The 18443-nt window shown below is 28.3% G+C and overlaps 1 protein-coding gene across 1 annotated transcript; it reads left to right on the top strand.

Moving 5' to 3' along the window:
• Nucleotides 1-10077: 10077 nt before the first annotated feature.
• LOC133829682 (polyamine oxidase 1) lies at nt 10078-16404 on the top strand. The gene is made up of 10 exons (XM_062259442.1): nt 10078-10211; nt 10303-10552; nt 10760-10891; nt 11010-11071; nt 11192-11346; nt 12966-13109; nt 13890-14039; nt 15145-15399; nt 15480-15561; nt 15652-16404. Exons 1-10 carry the CDS (start codon nt 10160-10162, stop codon nt 15864-15866), a joined length of 1497 nt encoding a protein of 498 aa, XP_062115426.1. The 5' UTR covers nt 10078-10159; the 3' UTR covers nt 15867-16404.
• Nucleotides 16405-18443: the final 2039 nt, after the last annotated feature.

The raw sequence follows: 18443 nt of genomic DNA, 5'->3' as shown, positions 1-18443 counted from the left end.
TATATATATTTAAATAATTTAAAATTTAATTATATAAAACAAAAACTAATTAAAATTAATAAACAAAAAACTATTTTTATTATTTTCTCACTCTTTCTCTTTCCTTCTTTTCCTAAATCGTTCACTATAGTTGCCCTAACATTAAAAGATGATGGAAAATTCTGAACCTGGAAAATTATAAACCCAATAATATCTTGAAAAATCAAACCCGCACCACAACCTGCAAATCGAACCTAGAAAGTTTAACAATACTAGCGAATTCACAATAACAACGAAAGAAAACTAACAAAAATTGTTTTGGGGGTTCTGGTTGGGTCAGGACTTATTGCCAAAAACTCAAACCTAAAAATAAAAATTCATACACAAACTCAAACATTGAAATAGAGAATCCAAAAATTCATATCTAGAATGTCATACCATCGCCAAAATCTTGCCTACTCCTTTGCCATATATGCCCCTTCATGTCACCCTCGAAGCTTCTCTATAACTGCCCCTTATTGTCGCCACCAAAGCTTCATAGCCCATCAGAGAACGGATTTCATAGGTGGATCTCAAACTTGCACACGTAACAATCACGTAGATCGAAGAGTTGAAGTCTCGCTCTTCACATTTTTCAGGCAACGTCGATCTTTCTCCTCTAATGGCCCACGACTATTCTGGCTAAGATCTTCACGATCTCCTTGACAATGAGAAGGTGATTTCGGTACTAGTCTGTAACATCCCACGTCACTATGACTGCTTCCTGGAATGACGACTGACCCTACAAATCAACACGAGTCTTTCCAGAATGCTTTGTCCTCACTCGCACGCTTCATGGGAAAACTTCCCAGGAGGCCACCCATCATGAGACTACTCCAGGTCAAGCACGCTAACTTTGGAGTTCTCAAGTGATGGACTACCGAAAAGAAGATGCATCTTGTTTTTGGTAGCCCATCACTTGAGAACTCCAAAGTTAAGCGTGCTTGACCTGGAGTAGTCTCATGATGGGTGACCTCTTGGGAAATTTTCTCAGGAAGCGTGCGAGTGAGGACAAAGCACGCTGGAAAGATTCGTGTTGGTTTGTAGGGCCAGTCGTCGTTCAAAAAAGCAGCCATAGTGACATAGGACGTTACATAACCTCCTACAACATAAATTTAATTGACGGTGGCAAATGAGAGACTTCAGCTGGTTTCATCACCTTTCACACACGACCAAGAGACAGAATTGTGCCACCAAACTTTATGGGTAAACTTGAGACGATGATAGGATTTCAACTGGTGGAGTGCATGTCATCGAAAGTGGGCCTGGGAAGGAGTTGCCATGCTTGACAGAGACAAGGAGAAGGGAAAGAGAGAGTCAGTGAAGACCAAAAAAGAAAAGGATAGAGAAGATAAAAAATATATATATATATTTATTTTTATTTTCATCAAAATATATTTTAAAATTAATTTTTAGGAAGTTATATTCAGACCAATTAGGATAAAATATTTAAAAGATTTAATCACTTATACCAAATGGTAATTTTATTATATTGATAAAATTTGAACTGAGGTGCTATTTTATATCGATTTTATAAATACAGGGTACATAATGATAATTATTCTTAATGTAGGGTACTAAAGCTTAACTCTGCAAAATTACAGGGTACCAAAAGAGTAGGGAGCCCAAAATTTATAACAAATATTAAACATATTTTAATTGATAAAATTATAACAAGTTATTTATAACATATTGAATTATAGTGATGCAAAATCTTCTTTCGTCGCTTCTATATGGAGCTAATTTATTAGTTATTTTACTAATTATATAATATAATTAAAAATAATGTAATGATAATAATTATGTATAATATAATATAACTCAAGATGAATAATAGTTAGATATATTAATTATGTTTGGACTAAACAAGTATCGCATTTGCCAAGTAACATTACAAACAATACATTTATATCATACATACACATTTTAATACGAGGTTTATACTTTTTTGGACCATGTGTTTTGTCTCATTACTTGTTTAGATTCTATGTTTTAACAAATTTTTTTTTAAGATCTTGTGTTTTGTAAAATGATTTAAATAGATCCCTAAACTTAATTTTGATAAAGAAAAAATTGAATCTAACAATATAGTTAGACAAAATTATTTTGTTATTATTTTAAATTGTTAGTTTGGTAAATTATTTGTAATTTTAGCTTAGAAAATTTTGACCAAAAATCAAATTTAGAGCTCTATTTAAACTATTTTACAAGACACATCATTTAAAAAGTCATTTGTCATAACACAAAGTCCAAACGATTAATTAAACAAAACATGTCCACAAGTATACCCATTAATATACATATATATATATATATATAGCTATATTATATATAATCAATCACATGTCAAGGATAGTCAGCTGTCCAAATATGGTATATATAAATATACAATGCCTTTTTTAAACTCCAAAAAAAGAAAAGTATTTATTAAAATACTATAAGTTATTAATCAATTAAGGTGGCTGAATTTCCAAGAATAGTATTCTTGCGGTTTCTTATCAGTTTCCATGCACCTTTTTGGTACTTTTCACAGGCAGAGAAGGCTAAATAATTTGACTATTATGCTTTGCTTATATTTATTATTATATATTTCCAAATAATACATAAGAATTCAAAATACACTTTTTGTTTATTTTGTATTGATTTTTTAAAAAAATTAGTATTATACTAAATATAATAGGAGACTTGAGTTGATGTATGAGAACATTCAAATTAATTTGCATTGAAAAAATATATCTAGAGAATTAATTTATTAATTACTAGGGATTTAGAGAGAAAAAAAATAGTACCAATTAATGAATTCTATAAAATATTGTCTTGTATAAATATATATATAAAATAATTTTGTACAGAATTAATTAATTCCTTAAAATGTATGAAGAGAGAAAAAAAATTGATTTTTTAAAAATAAATTAGAACCCATATAAAGATCCTATATGAAAAATATTATTTTTTTATTAAATTTTATACAATGACGGCTTAAAATTAAACCGACATATTATTTCATAAATATTTATAATCTCTTTAGAAATTATATTTTTGTTCGCTTCAAAATAATTTGTCTAAAATAATAATAGTTCACTCTCTAAAATAATGAAGGAGAAAAATTGTAAAAATGAGTTTCCAATGAGCAAGCTAAATTTGAACTATTTTATATTTTTTTTACCTTAATAAAAAGTATTACACGTTTAGAGACAATTATTTATTAAGCTAAAAATAATTTGTTATTTTATATTTTTTTTACCTTAATAAAAAGTACTACACCACGTTTAGAGACAATTATTTATTAAGCTAAAAATAATTTGTTATGTTTTCTTTCTTTCTCTTTCCATTTTAATTATATATATATTTTCTTTCTTTATCGCTTATTTTAATGATGTAGATAAAATATAAATAAGAAATAGTTGATGTATAATATAAAATAAAAAAGATAAATTTTTGGTAATATATTTTGAAAGATGAAGTAGAACATTTATTGAGATTGCTCGACATTTTTATCACAATGCATGCATTTCACCATTTATTAAAGTTTCATTGTTATATATGGTTGGTGTTTATCACATGTGATCTAGCTAATAATTTATATTTATATATATATGGCTAATTAATTATGGTATGTGTAGTGGTTGGTAATAATTTGAGGGAATATTATTAATTAATATATATATATGGTGTGATATTATTGTATTAAATGGCTGTGGTTGAATTTATCACTTTGTGATGTAACACATGCATAAAATTATAGGATTTTGGCTTAATTTAGTAACAAAAGTTGACAAAGAGAGTGAAATAAATGAAAACATTAGGGATTGGATTTATTTAGTTTACATAAAAAAAAAAAAGCATTTCAAATCATAACACGTCAAGCTGTTATTTGTTCAGCAAACAATACGGAACCTCTTGTTCTTTTATCATCACTTTATTATTATTTTTTTTTTTCTATTTTCCAAATCTTCTAAAATTGACACATTTATTTGGAAAACGACATAATAAATTCATGTCCCTAAAATATTAAATTGGAAAAAATAAAAATACTATATATGTTTCAAAATTATATATATATCTAGATTTGTATTATTGTTGTGATTGTTACCCAAATTTTAATTGGCTCGGCTCGAAAAGTTTGTAGTGTTATATTTTGTGGTGAAATAAAATATTGAGAAATTTTTGCATTATATGGTTGTTGATGCCGTTTTTTGTCAACTTAGTTATGTAGAGCAATAAACAATTAAATTTTAAAAGAATAGAAGAAATTTGAGATTTTTAATGTAGTTCAGTAGTTATAATACCTACGTCCATTATTATGAAATCTATGCAAAAGCTTCGGGTGAGAGCAATTTGGCAGAGTATCTTCTCAGTACAATATTGTGCGTCAGTACAAATGACCAAGTCTAGGCTATTTGTAGACCTGGTTATAGAAATATCTTCCCTCAATTAAGAGAAGTTATAATCAAATATCTAAATTCAAATAAATATCAGAATTATAATAGAAATCAAATGCATTAATTACATTATAATCCCATAAAAATAGGTTTCAACACACGGTTTTACCAAATCCCTAAGAAATAGGAATTTCCTAACAGCTCTTCCATGTGGTAAACGCGTCGTCGAGCTCGAACGTTGCTTTAATGCGCTTTCGAGATCATTCAAACTTCGAGCTCATCATTTCAGTTGTTGCGTCCTCCTCACTCGCTAACTCGATTGAACTCAACCCTTAGAGACGGTTGGTATCTTCGAGCCTGCAACTCATGCTCGAGCACTGATAGCAGGTTTGGAACTGTTTAACAATTTGTACAAGTATACTGCTAACACTTGTTAATCCCGAACTTAATCTTGAAATTTAGGTGTAACAATAATAGTGAGTGACAGATGGCTAACGTGGGTGTGAGAGTTGAAGTCCCACCTTAAACTTTTATTTGTTTATAAAATTTTAATTAAATATTTTAATGTAACGAAAGAAGATAACATAAAAACCCTCACTAAAAATCTATATTTATAAATTACTCCATCTCATTCCAAAATCTAAATTTTTCTAAAAATTTTCCACTTCAAATATTTGTTCTTTATTCCCCACAAAAAAAAAAAAATATATTTGTTCTTTATTATATTTATTGTTGGTTGTGTATTCATTTTATTACTAACAATTTTAGGACCCTACAATAATTTTTTTTTTGTCGATGGAATATATTGAAGATACATAATTTACGCATCTTGTTTATTTTGTGAAAAGAAGATTTGTTTATTGATTGATATTATTTGAATTTTTCATTATGGTTCATTTTCAATGGAAATCATAACTAAAAAGTATAAGAAAAATTAGTTGACCCTTGACAATAATAAAAACGCATATACCTTTTTCTTTTGCTTAATTAAGACACACAAGTTGTTATAGTCAATAAATAGTTTTTTTTTTCTTTTCAAATTGGTCATATATTTGGGAAAAAAAAAAGAAAAAAAGAAGAGAATATCTTGATGGGTAATCATATAGGAACTTTCCAAAAATTGAAGTTTTTGATCAATTAAGGAACAATTTATTCAATATAAGATACTTAAGTGGATAATGAGAATTAAGAACTAGCTAATACACAACTAAGGTAATAATACTAATTGATAAGCAATATTATACATTCTTTTTTTCTACAATATATTTTAAGTATTGGGATTAAATAGTAACTCTAAAAGTTGAAATTTTGATAAACTAAATAAACATTTCACTAATTTTGTACCAAATTGGGTGATTAATTGGCTTGTTCAGGACACTATTTTAGTTAAAAACATCAAAACATAGGGTATTATTTCGGTGTTTATGAAGACCGGAAGCCATATTTGATATTTTACAATAAACTCAAAGGACCAAAATAATATATTCTGTAAAAAAATAAAATTATTGGTGCTGTTTGGTAATACTTAAAAAAATAATTTTTTATTTAATTAAATAAAAATGTAACAATTAAACATAAAATAGTGTTTGATAACTTTATTTTTATTTATTATTTTTAATTTTTTTTAATAAAAATTCATTAAATCTTAAAAATATAATTTTTCACTTTCAAAATTTTCTTAACTGTTTTCGATTTTTCGTTTATTTTTTTCTTCTTCTCATCTTCAAATCAACATCTTATTTATATTGTTAAATAAATAATAAAAATAAAAGTTATCAGACGTATTTATTATTTTTTATTTTTGAAAATAAAATACAAAAATAGTTACCAAATATATTTTTATTTTTTAAAAATTAAAAAACATAAATAAAAATAATATTTCTACTTTTGTGTTTAAGAAATTCAAAAACAATAATTTTACCAAACACAACTATTTGATTTTACAAATTAAAATGAGGAATCTCTTTTTGTAATTGTAGACTTGTTTTTTTTAAAAGAAAAAAAAATACTAACACGTGTTGAACAGCTTAATCTGTCTCATAACAACACTTGAGGTATTAATTTAATCTCTAATTTTAGTATTTTTTTTTTTTATAAGATCAATATCGAAACAAACAACACAAGACAGACTGTTTACCCAAGCCAACTGGAATATTCACACATTTTTTTTAATTAGGGAATTCTTGTAATTTCGTGGCACTTTCTTTGATTAACAAAACTAATTAAGAATTCATTTGGTGATAAATTTGATTAAATAGTAATTAATTTGCTTTAATTACAATGCATGGCCACGTAGGATCAAGTGTCCTTCCTTCGCTGCTTCTTTCCTTCCTTCCAACAAGGCGAGCTTAGCTACCAAGTACACGTTTACACGTGTGCACCATTAATGATGACTCTCACGTGCGCTCATTAATAATGGATTTTAATTTTTATTAATTAAAATGTTTTGTTTTTTTCTTTCATTGATTAATTGAATAATCAATGCCTTTCACGTTGTGATATGGACCACACGTATACATGTATGGACCTGACCTGATCTGACCTCACCTCTCTGCTTTTTCCAGTTTAGTCCAACTTGCCTTCCTCACCTCTCTCTTTAACATCCTTCAAATCCCCAAAATACCCTTCCTTTTTATTATTTACTTCGTATACTTGATGAAGAGAAAAAATAGATTATTGGGTAATGCTCCATTGCCTCTACTTTATAGCTCGAGATATGTTTTCGATGCAATTTTTTTTTTGTAATTATTTAAAATATTTTATAATTTTTTAAGGAATTTTAAATAATTTACAGTATTAAAAACAAAGTTCAAATAATTTGTTATACTCAACTATTTTTTTTACGCGTGGAAAGTAATATATTTGAATCTTATTTTCGGTATTGTAAATTATTCAAAATATTTTGAAAATTTGCAGAAGACTCTAAATAAGTACAATGTCAATGGTCATAAAAAAAATTCGGTAAAATTACTTCCCGAGCTAAAAACACCAAAGAGATGCACTAGTATACTCCTTTTGGCGGTGCACGAAAGAATCCTCCAATTTACCATAAACAAATGTTTATATGTTAGGTCATTTAATTTTAAAATTTATGTATATGAGAAGAAAAATATTTTTATTTTTAGTATGTATTTTTATTTCAATTATTAAATTAACATAATTTGATAGTATTAGTGTTAATATATGCCTCTTCTATATAATAAGTGGGTAGATAACGAATTTTTTTAGTTTTAATAGTTTTTTAATTTTTTAATGGAATATTCTTATATTTAACATAATATTATTATATTTAAGGGTATTTTGTGAATATCATTTAAACTTAAATAAAATAAAATAAATAATTAAAAAAATTAAAATACTATACTTTTGAGATATTTTACAATGATAATATTTAAAAATAATAAATAAATTAAAATTTAATGTTTTTGAGATATTTTACAATGATAATTATTTATAAAGAATAAAATCATATATTTTATAACATAAATAAAATTTAATTAAACTTAAACTCACTTATTAGAATAATATCATATTACCGTATAATATAATCTACTATCAATTAGCAACAAATTATTTTTAAAAAAAAACTAGCAAGAAACTTAAATTTAAATTCCACGTATAATGTTTAATATTACATTAAACATATAATATATAATCTCTTGTCACTCCTAAATTCAATAACAATAACAAACATAAACTTAAAAAAATTATTTAATTAAAACATAATATTTATTTGAAATTTATATGACATTAATATAAATTTAATAAAAATAATTAATAAATTCTATACATAAAACCACAAAAATTGCATTGTATGTTACTTGTATTTAGTATCTTAAAAAACTTTCAATTTTATTGTTTTACTAGCCAAAAACATTATCGGGCACCTCATTCATAGAAAATTAGTATATTATTTTCTAATTTTCTTTCATACTTTTTTTTTCTTCAACAATTTTCCAGTTATATTTTTTTCTCTTCTAAACGTAAATATATATAAACTAAACGTATTTTTTAAGAATATATACATAATTTTTTAAAGTTGCATATGTTACTTTTATTTTACATTTAATATTATGTAAAATAGAGTGCCTAGTTCATGTGATTTTAAATCTTGTTCAGAAAAAAATAGATGAGCAACAAATTAAATTCGAGATTTCAATAATGCCCCTTATATTTATACAAGTTTAATTGATGTGTATTTAAAAAATAATAATTACAGTAATGTGTACATAATGATAATAATAGTAATAATTAATTATGTTAAACCTAAATAGCAATTATGTTCACTTCTTTTGGTTACATTAGTAATTATATTTTTTTTAGAAATTAAGAGCGTGTTTGGAAGTAATTATATAATTATTAGGTTGTGTAAATTAATAAGATAGTAATTACATATCCTATGAATTACAGTATATTTTAAAATACAACTTAAAATATAAAGTGTTTTTAGATATTAAGTGGTAATTAATTATCAATTTTTATTGTCATTTTTTATAAAATAATTAATAATTATACAGAAAAATAATATTATGTGATAAATATTATTTAAAATTGATAGTATATAGTGTTTACACAGTGCAATTACATCAAATTCTCATGAAGGCTATGAGAATATTGGAGAGTATAATTGAGACTCCTCAATTGGTTTCAATTACATAATTATTTTGTAATTACATAGTCAGACAAACACGCTAAACTAAGTAAATAATCTGAATTAAGCTCAGTTTTAATTAGACATTAACTTTCCAAAATCACCTTAAGAAAAACTTTCGAGCCAAAATTTCATTAAATTGACTGAAGAACTTATACACTTACTCTAGTCAAGGGCTAAAAGGTCAAGGTCATCAAGCTAAAGATATTCATGAAGAAAAAATTCACTTAATTGGGTCATTTATTTCATATGCATGTATTATTATTTTTATTTATTCTATGTTAGGACAATAATTAGTATTATAATCATTTAAAACATTTTCTTATAAATGCAACATTAATGGATAGTTGCATTTTAAAAAAAAGTGCTTAGAAATTTTTTGTTTTAATAATTTTTTATTTTTTTCCAGTAAATTGTAAACATAATTTTAACTTAAATAAATTAAAATAAGATATTTTACAATAATAATTATTTAAAGACAATAAAATTATATATTTTTTAATTTAAATAAAATTTAATTAAACTTAAAATTAATATTATATTAAATATATAATTTTAGTTGTCACCAAATTTAAAAAATAAAACAAATATAACTTAAACAAAAATTAATTAAAATAAGATATTTTAAAGATATCTTATTATAAATAAATATTATTTTAGTTGATTAATTGAAAAAATAACTAATTTTAAAGTTATCCCAAAATTCAATTAAGAGTCGACCAATAGTAAATTTCAATCCCATAATCACTAGTATGACTGATCTAGCTGTCAAAATCTACGGTTAACGAAAAGACGAAAATGCCCTCGCCAGACCTCAACGTCCACGATGAGTCAAAGTGCCAAGTGGGCACTACTCGTAGAAGTAGTAGAAGAATAGAAAGCGAGAGAGGAAAGGACAAAGAAACTTCAAATCTCTCTCTCTCCTACCTGAACCCCCAAAAAAAAAAATTTAATTAAAAAATAAATAAATAAAAAAAATAAATATCTAAAAACTAACTATATAAATGGAGACTCCCGCTATTTATGCCTATTCACATTCTCATTTCTTTATTTATTTTCTTTCCTCTCTCTCTACTTTCTCTCTCTTCTTTCTTTCTTTCATTCATTCATGGATTCACCTTCTCGCTCCTCCGTCATCATCATCGGCGCTGGTGTCTCCGGTGAGGTTTTCTTAGCCTACGAATTCCACTCATCTTCATTCGATTTCTTTTCCTTTTTTCTTGTTTTGACATGAGATTTATGTATTGAAAGGTTTATCGGCGGCCAAGGTGCTGGCCGAGAACGGAATAGAGGACATACTGATACTAGAAGCGTCGGACCGAATCGGCGGTAGAATACGGAAGGAGAATTTCGCTGGAGTGTCGGTCGAGCTTGGAGCCGGTTGGATCGCCGGAGTCGGCGGTAAGGAGTCTAATCCCGTTTGGGAACTCGCTAATGAATCAGGCCTCAGAACCTGCTTCTCCGATTACAGTAATGCTCGTTATAACATCTACGATCGGAGGTCCGTATACAATTTTTTCCGGTCGCTTTTTATTTTTATTTTTCTTCTTCCATTAATCTGGTTCAGCTGGTATGATTTAATGTAGGTTTTAATGATTTTTGGTACCATACATTTTTGGAATTTCTTTGCATTAATGGCTCTGAATCTTTGGTAATTTATTTTATTGGATTATTAATCGGTGTAAGATGTAATTTTTTATTGTTACAGCGGGAAGATTTTTCCGAGTGGACTCGCTGCCGACTCGTACAAAAAGGCGGTTGACTCAGCTATTCGTCAGCTTCGAATACAGGAGGCGGAATTTTGTGGTAGCGACGTCTCCAATGCAACCGAACCGCCTTCGTATGTCTCTATTTTTATTTAAAAAAATAAATTCGCTTAGCTTTCTTCAACAAAGTGAGGCATAGCTCTATACTTTTTCTAAACTTTCCAATTTGGTTTCGCCTTTTCTTTCGTCCAGAACGCCCAAAACACCGATTGAGCTCGCCATTGATTTTATCCTACACGACTTTGAGATGGCAGGTTAGTTTTCCTGTTTTAATTTTTTGATGCCTAGAAATAACAAATCTTAAAAAAAAAAAGAGCTACTATAATATGAATTAAGTAAAAAGTCATAATGGGTTAAGTATTTTTTAAATGCAGAAGTCGAGCCCATCTCTACTTATACGGATTTTGGAGAACGAGAATTTTTAGTTGCGGATGAAAGAGGTTATGAACATTTGCTATACAAGATGGCTGAAAATTTTCTTTTCTCATCTGGGGGCAATATTTTGGATAGTCGTCTTAAACTCAACAAGGTATATGCTAATATTTACTACTTTTACTCATTGTTTTTGCGTGTTTGTTATCATTTATTGTTATTGTTATTATTATTTATTGTTATGGAAAAGAAAATGATTTGGTTCTTTTGATTATTATTTTACTTTTAATCATCCAATCATATCATATGAAAACGAAGGACGTAGTTGAAGAAAAAGAATAGAGGAGAAATCCTATTTCTGTTTCCATTAGCACGTACTGTTTTATTTTTCAATTTTTTGTTTTTATTTCATTTGTTTTTGTATGTTGAGTTGAGATTGATTGACCCACTTTTGGAGTTTAAAGATAATGACGTTTTCAGAAGCAGTTTTCCTTTCTTTTTCTTTTCATTTTCTTTGGTGTCCTTAATCGTTATTATAATAATAATAATGGGGAAACAACAACTTTACTGGGGTCAACTCACTTTTTTTGTTTTTAATAATAGTTTATTTATTTAGTTATAATTATTAGTCTACAGGAGCTGGTTTATTTCGCATATACTTGAGTAGATAAGTTCTTTCATTCATGATCATATAGTGGTTAATGGGGTAATATTATATAGTTTGCCAAAGTTATAGTCTTTGTATCACGGGAAATTAGCAGCTTTTTAGTTGGTTTTTCTTAATTTTAAAGTTGAACATCATTTTCTTAAATCAATAAATAATACCGATAAATCTGATCAGTATTAGAATCCAAAAGATGAAACGTCTATGGTACGATTTTTCAGTAAAAAATTAAGAGACATTTTGTGAGGAGTAGTTTAAGAGAGATTCATTTATTCAAACTTGAGTCAGACTTTTGTGTATACTGCCAAAATTAAAATATTGTGTTACCTTTATTTGAAGGCAATGCTTTTGTGAACTTCTGTTAACATTTCCCTTATTTTTGGTGAAGATGTACATCTTCTCTTCTGTTCTAAAACTTAAATTTGACTTCGAAACATTCAATCAATCTTTCTAGTGCTGGGTGTTTTACCTTTAGTTCCAATTGAGTACTCGGAGTCAATTGTACACAGGAAAGCTAAGAAATAGCACTTTTCGAGTCTATACCCCACGTAGAGCTATACCTGACCCACCAACAATATCTTTGATTTCAATCATGGAATGGAATGCAATGTTATCCTTTCCGCCATCTTTTTATTTATTTATTTGAGATGACTCAAAGCCTTTTACCTCTCATTAATTAGTAGGCCCCGAAAGGTCCCAATTTGCATTATTCTGACTTGAGAACATTAGCCGTTGCGGTGAGATGTCATATCAAAGCTCATATAAGAACACGAAAGTAGGGAGTCTTGTCACTTTTCTCCATTTAATGTGCTGTGTTTCTTTTCTTTCCGAATTGCTCACAAAATCAGTATCCAATGGCTATTTTTTTAATTACTATTATTCTTATAACAACGATGCAATTCATCGTGATTTTGAGTTCCCAAAAATTGTATTGTCGTAATTGGGTCTTTTCATCAGAATTCTGAGCCATCTTTACTGCTCAATAAATTTTCTTATGGTTTGACTTTTCAGCACCTGAGGGGTTAATAGATAATAACCCTCTGTTAATCCAATTTTTTGTACAGTTGCTTAATACATTTATTATTATGTTTGCAATGCATAATTTGGGGCAGGTTGTACGGGAATTACGGCACTCGAGAAACGGCGTTACTGTGACAACGGAAGATGGTTCCGTCTACGATGCCAACTACGTAATTTTGTCTGTTAGCATTGGCGTTCTCCAAAGCGATCTCATTTCATTCAGTCCACCCTTGCCCGTACGTCTCATATCCCTATATTTAATTCCTTTCTGTTTTAAAATAATTTTTAGAGTCAATTCCAAGGCACATTGATGCTCTTCTCGTTTATAAGATGTGACACTACACATTTATTTTCTTAGATTTGTGTATCTCTCATCCTTCCCAATTTGCAACGATATTTATTTGCTTTTATTTGGAGAATCTTTACCGCTCCATATGCTCATAAGTTTCACTATGTTCTGTCCAATATGGTTGAAATTCAAAAGAGGTATGGGTCCCTCTAGGTGGGAGTTCCAATCTCAACTTGTTTACCATGTATATACAATATGTAAGCATGGCCCACAATGTTTAATGTATTTTGTTAAATTAGTCAGAATCTATAGATATGGGCTAGCTAGCTCTCACACTCAACTGGGGTATGCTGGCAGCTGACGTGAGCGAAAGATTTCCGAGGTGTTTGTATTGTGCAAATCCTGTGGATGGCTGAATCTATGCAACTGTAATTTGCAACCCACGGGATTACCAAGGGGTGCCCCATTAGGCTATTTATTTTAATTTTTTAATGCAGACAATATGAAATAAAAAAAGAAATCATCTAGCTGACTTGTTGGTGGGTAACCATGCAGCCTTTTTTCTCTTTTCTATATTTTATATATTAAAAGAGGATAAGGTTTACCCCCACCCCAATCTTTTTACTTTTCTTGGGCACTTGGCCGTGAAATCTTTGTTTATATTATATTTTCATATCATAATGATTGTTTCTGGACTAATATTAACGTAATTTATAACTGTAAACAGAGATGGAAAACAGAGGCTATTCAACAATGTGATGTGATAGTGTACACTAAGATATTTCTCAAGTTTCCTGATAAATTCTGGCCCTGTGGACCCGGGAAAGAGTTCTTCATCTATGCCCATGAACGCAGAGGCTACTACACTTTTTGGCAGGTTGGTTTAGTTTTTACTCTTCCCATGCATGCTAATTTTATCTGAATTTCACTGTGTATGATATAATTTAAGCTATATGTTTTTGTGGTAGTTGGTTTAACTTTGATTCCATTCTTAATTTATTACTTGCTCTGTAGTAGTTTATAATTGATTGGCACACGATAAGGTGTCAAGCATCATAATTTTTTTATATTTGTGATTAGTATCACATGTCACATTCATGCACCTAATTGTAAAATATACAATATAAAGTTGTTAAAATTGCATAGGATTTTTACTTAAAATGAATTTACTTTATAAGTATGCATGTACATGCATCAGAACAATTCCATGTATATAAACAGTATTCTATATAAAGTGTTATTGTGAAGAGCTAATGTTTTGATTGGCTCATGTATATAATTGTGGTTGTCATCACTTGTGGCCAAAATGTCCAATGATGTACCAAACGCTCAACATTTTTTCCCTTGAGCGGCATTGTGTTTGGATTATGATTGAGACCCTTGTCTGCTGTGTGTTTTTCACACTTGGTTTGCAACTGCCTTTGATTTCAATTTTAGATATTAAAAATGTTATTTTTTCATGTAGTGTTAAAATACTTTTTTACATTTATAGTCTCTATTATGGTTGTTTTCTTTGATAGTGTATTTGATGTTTTTGTCGCTCTCTTAGAGCTGGCAGTTTTCGTTGTACTATGAACCAATCTCTGTCTAAGCTGTTCATCAATTTAAAAATAAAATAATAACAATAATAAAATATTGATTGGACTTTCTTATCTCAAATCTTTTAAAATTGATCAGTTTGTTGTATTTGGAAAGGATTTGATATATTATAATGACCACACGTGGCCTGTTGCGGAGACAATGTGGGATCTCCTTTGTCTTGTTCAATTCCAATGTTATTTAGTTTATCAATGTAGATTCTATATCTATAATCTATATTATGTCAAATTAAATATCTTTCTATTTCTATATATATAAATATATATTTATATCAGATTGAATGATTGATAAGCCTACCATCTTTTTTTTTAATATGGTTGCCTTCAACTTCAACTACTCGCCTTGGCTTCTAATCTTTGTACGTTAATGTGATGTGTCATTAGCACATGGAGAATGCTTATCCTGGGTCAAATATTTTGGTGGTGACGTTGACAAATGAGGAATCAAAGCGTGTAGAATCTCAATCTGATGAAGAAACATTGAAAGAAGCCATGGATGTCCTTAGGGATATGTTTGGCCCCAATATTCCTGATGCTACTAATATTCTTGTTCCTCGCTGGTGGAACAACCGCTTTCAGCGCGGCAGCTATAGTAACTACCCTCTCATCACTAATGACCAAGACTTCCGTGATATCAAGGTACACTATTGGAATAGTTACAAATAGTAACAATTAAGTAACTTTTTCCATTGGTTTTGACTTTGGTTTTCTGTGACCAGGCTCCGGTGGGACGCATATTCTTCAGTGGCGAACACACAAGCGAGAGATTTAGTGGGTACGTCCATGGTGGATACCTTGCAGGTATGAAATAATTGTTCTCTTAACTTACTCAATTGAACATAATTTGAAATGGCTTAGTCTTCTTACAAACATGTATATATATATATATAGGTATTGATTCTGGTAAAGCTATACTTGATGATATTGGTAAAGATAAGGAAAGAAAAAACGATCAAAATCAGACATTTTTGTTAGAACCACTGTTAGCGTTGACTGGGTCGTTGACTCTGGGGCAGACAGAAACAGTGTCAGGTCCCCACAAATGTGAAATTCCTACACAATTATATCTAAGTGGTAACATTGGGATCCAAGAAGCGATATTATGACTAGATGGACCTGTGGTACTCGATTCTCACTGCTGCTACTTTGATGAAGTTGAAAATATGATCACTATGATGAGAGATGATGTCAACAATAAGGGTTTGGATCTGAAATTATTTTCTAACCCTTGTTAAGTGCCTTTAATGAGTTGGATTAAAAAGTCAAGACAGGACAAGACGAGACAAAAGGTGAAGAAAAAAAAAGTGGAGAGGAAAACGTGCGAAATGATGCACATATTATCACCACACGGTGTATATGATGAATATGATTGTTGCCAGGAGTATATATATATATATATAACTATATGATGAAAAAAATTATATATATATATATATCGATTGGGTTTGGGGTTGCCTTTTGGAGGTTGGAAAGTTAATTATTTTGGGCATATTAGCTTTGATATTTGATTAGTTTTATTGTAACCATTGAAATTATGGAAGGAAAGGGGATATATAGTTGGATTCTAATTTGTTCAACCTGATGATGCTTATTAGTGAAATAATGAACTAATTACCTTTGGTATTAAACTAAAGTAAGTTCTTAGTTTTGTCTTTATATGATTAGCTAACTCATTTACTTGAATTCTAATTGGTAAAAAAAATTTACCAATCTCTTTTGGTATTTATCTATAGTAAGTAATTTATTTGTCTTTTTCTTCTTTTTATTCAGGGAATTAATCTACTTTTAGTATTAATCTAAAGTAATTTTTGTTTTTGTCTTTTTCTGAGTTGCAATCTACCAATCTCTCTCTCTGTTTTTTTTTCCCTTCCCAATGTTCTATTCTCTTCTCTCAGCTAATTAATAATAATCATGGTAATAATGATAGTAGTAATTTAGAAAAAAAGTCTTGAGTTTGTTGGGGTTCATAATTGATATGATTTATTGGCTCTCAATCGAAAACAAAGAATGATGGCTCTTTGTTTTTTTGATAATGGCCCCATTAATGCATATCTGAAAACTATTGAACTTTATTCATATATATTTACTAAATTAGCGGCCTGATTCGGAACTTTATAACCTTTATTTCAATGCTAATCTAATTTCTAAATGATAAGTTTGGGATGTCTTGTCATTTGCTTTTTGGTTTTTTTAGTGAAAAGATTTTATTATATGCTTATATCTCATGAGCTTACTATATGATTATATCTATATTACTTTTCATGGCCCCACTCCAACAAGTTTTTGTTTTTAATGGATTTTTGGAACCCCCCCTAATATGTGTCATGGGCCCTTAGTATTGATATGCCCAAAATTACTTGGTGGGCCAAGAGTTGTAAAGGGCTAAGGTTTTTTTTTCCTTGTTGAAAGGACAAGGGCCAATCCAACAAGGTTATGGAACCCAATTGACCAATTACCAACAAAATGGGGATTTTTTGCATGACTAAGTCTTATTTACAATACAAGACTAGTGATATGATATGATATGTAATCATATATTACCAATTTTGATATGACTATTCATGTATTTTGATTTTGAAAAAATTTGATTAAGACAAGAATAGGTTTTAACCTGATAAGTTTTGCTAAAATGTAAAAAGGTGATTGACACAACATAGAAGTTTTTGTTATTAGTCAATTCACTTGGAAAAGTACTTTTTAAATCATTCATGGATAAATTTAAAGAAAGACTAAAGTTGGAGGTTTTAGATGATTAAAGAAAAAGTATTTTGACATAAATGTTTCAAAGTTATATATTATTGTTGAAAGACAGGTTTAAATATGAGATATTTGCGATAATAATACTAAATTTTTGTTGATAGCTGTACTTAAATACTAATTTTTTTTTTATTTTGAGGGTAATAATATCAAATCTTTATTAATTGTTGTACTTAAGTACGATTTTTTTATATTTGTAGAAAAATACAAAATATTTGTTAATAGTTACACTTAAGTTTAAAACTTTTTAATACTAATAATACCAAATCTTTCGTATTATTACAACAAGTATTCTTTAAATAGTTTTAAAAATGTATAAAATAAATTTAATTTATGACAAAAATTAATTTTAAAATATTGGTACTTGATGGTAACTATTAACAAATATTTGGTATTTTTACTGCAAGTAGAAAAAAATATAATACTCAAGTGTAATTATTAATAAAAATTTGGTATTTTTTTCTAGTCAAAATAAAAGAATTAGTATTTAAGTGCAACATAGTATTATGTCCCAAGAACCCTTTAGATAATTTGTGAAGAGTTACAATTAGGTCATCTCCCCTCCACGATATTTTGAAGTAATTTTTCAATTTGGTGGGAAAAGAGTTTTATTTAGTAGTATTGTTTTTTTTTTAAAGAAACATTAAGCATGACAAGAAAAAAAAACTGAATATTATCTTTTTTATTTTTTAATATACTTTAAGCACTTTTATTTTCTATAACTTTAGTAGCCGGAGGAGAGTTTTATTTATTTATTTATTTTTATAACTATATCTTTTATTTAATTTTTGGAATTGCTAAGGTGTTGTTTGGTAACCATTAAAAAAATAGTTTTTTATTTAATTAATTAAAAATTTGACAATTAAACATAAAATAGTGTTTGGTAATTCTATTTTTATTTTTTATTTTTTTAAATTTTAAACAAA

This window comes from Humulus lupulus, chromosome 4, assembly GCF_963169125.1.
Source record: "Humulus lupulus chromosome 4, drHumLupu1.1, whole genome shotgun sequence".
In the NCBI taxonomy this organism is placed as follows: domain Eukaryota; kingdom Viridiplantae; phylum Streptophyta; class Magnoliopsida; order Rosales; family Cannabaceae; genus Humulus; species Humulus lupulus.
This window is presented reverse-complemented; position numbering and strand designations above follow the sequence as displayed.